The sequence below is a fragment of the Aplysia californica genome, unplaced genomic scaffold (assembly GCF_000002075.1).
Source record: "Aplysia californica isolate F4 #8 unplaced genomic scaffold, AplCal3.0 scaffold01761, whole genome shotgun sequence".
Taxonomy (NCBI): domain Eukaryota; kingdom Metazoa; phylum Mollusca; class Gastropoda; order Aplysiida; family Aplysiidae; genus Aplysia; species Aplysia californica.
Window position 1 is genome coordinate 9,809 of NW_004799031.1, and position 1,033 is coordinate 10,841.

The following is a 1,033-nucleotide window of genomic DNA, read 5'->3' on the forward strand; positions in this document are numbered from 1 at the left end:
GTGTGTGTGTGTGTGTGTGTGTGTGTGTGTGTGTGTAAGTCTGGGATAGAGAGAGAGAGGAAAGATCAAAACCATTAGGCTTGTTTCCGATACAACCTAAACTGGGTTGATGTTGCTGTAAAAAAATAAATAAAACGTACTCCCCAATCTGTCCCAGAACCTGCTGACTAGTCTGGCCGCCAACAAGGGCCGTCTGGACGCCATTAACCAGCTCGCTGACGTCATCGTCAAGTCCGGAAGTTCACAGAAGGACAAGGTCACTCAGCGGAAAAAGGAAATTAACGACAGGTGGGTGGATCGTTTGGCATGGCTGCTTATCGATTGTTTTGTTAGTTAGTTACTTACGTACTTAGTTACTTAGTTCATTACTTACTTACGTAGTTAGTCAGTGAGTTAATGAGTTAGTTGGTTAGTTAATTAGTTAGTTAGTTAGTTAATTAGATGTTAGTTATTACTTTGTTTATTTATCCCATATATTTCTGAATACAACTGAGCAATTGTTGTTTATTTATACATTTATCCATCACATTTTTTAAATATTTTCTTGTAATTCAGAAAAAAAGATTACTCTGTTGTGTTGTGACTTTTATCGTCTTCCAAGCGCCTGTTAAATCAACTTACAATGTGGAAAAAGGGGTTGAACTCATTAAGGAACGTAAAGGATACACATTGAGATGTAAAAACACCTGCATTTAATTAATTTTTGTTGTTGTTTTTTTTTGCGCCAGATGGGAGAGACTGAACCAATTGAAGGTTGAGAAAGAAAAGAGCCTGAAAGGAGCCTCCAGGTACAGACTGTTTTGTCTTCTGCGGGGATTCTTGTGGGGTCTGCTTCTTCTTCTTCTCCTTCTTCTTTCGGGATTACTTTCTGTCTATCTCTCTATCGCTTCCTATTTCACTATCTTATCTATCTTTCCCTTTACACAGCCATCTTTATCTTTGTGGTTTCTTCGTCTCTCTGTCTAGCCCTCTCCCTTAATCCATCCATCCATCCATCCATCCATCCATCCATCCATCCATCCATCCATCCATC

General features: G+C 39.3%; 1 protein-coding gene across 1 annotated transcript in view; it reads left to right on the forward strand.

Moving 5' to 3' along the window:
• The window catches only part of LOC101863875 (spectrin alpha chain, non-erythrocytic 1), a gene marked incomplete at its 5' end in the record, with an annotated part of 39,056 nt that overhangs the window by 9,269 nt on the left and 28,754 nt on the right, over positions 1-1,033 (forward strand). The window contains 2 exon segments of the mRNA XM_013090975.2: positions 158-288; positions 729-788. Coding sequence (XP_012946429.2) covers positions 158-288; positions 729-788 — 191 coding nt within the window.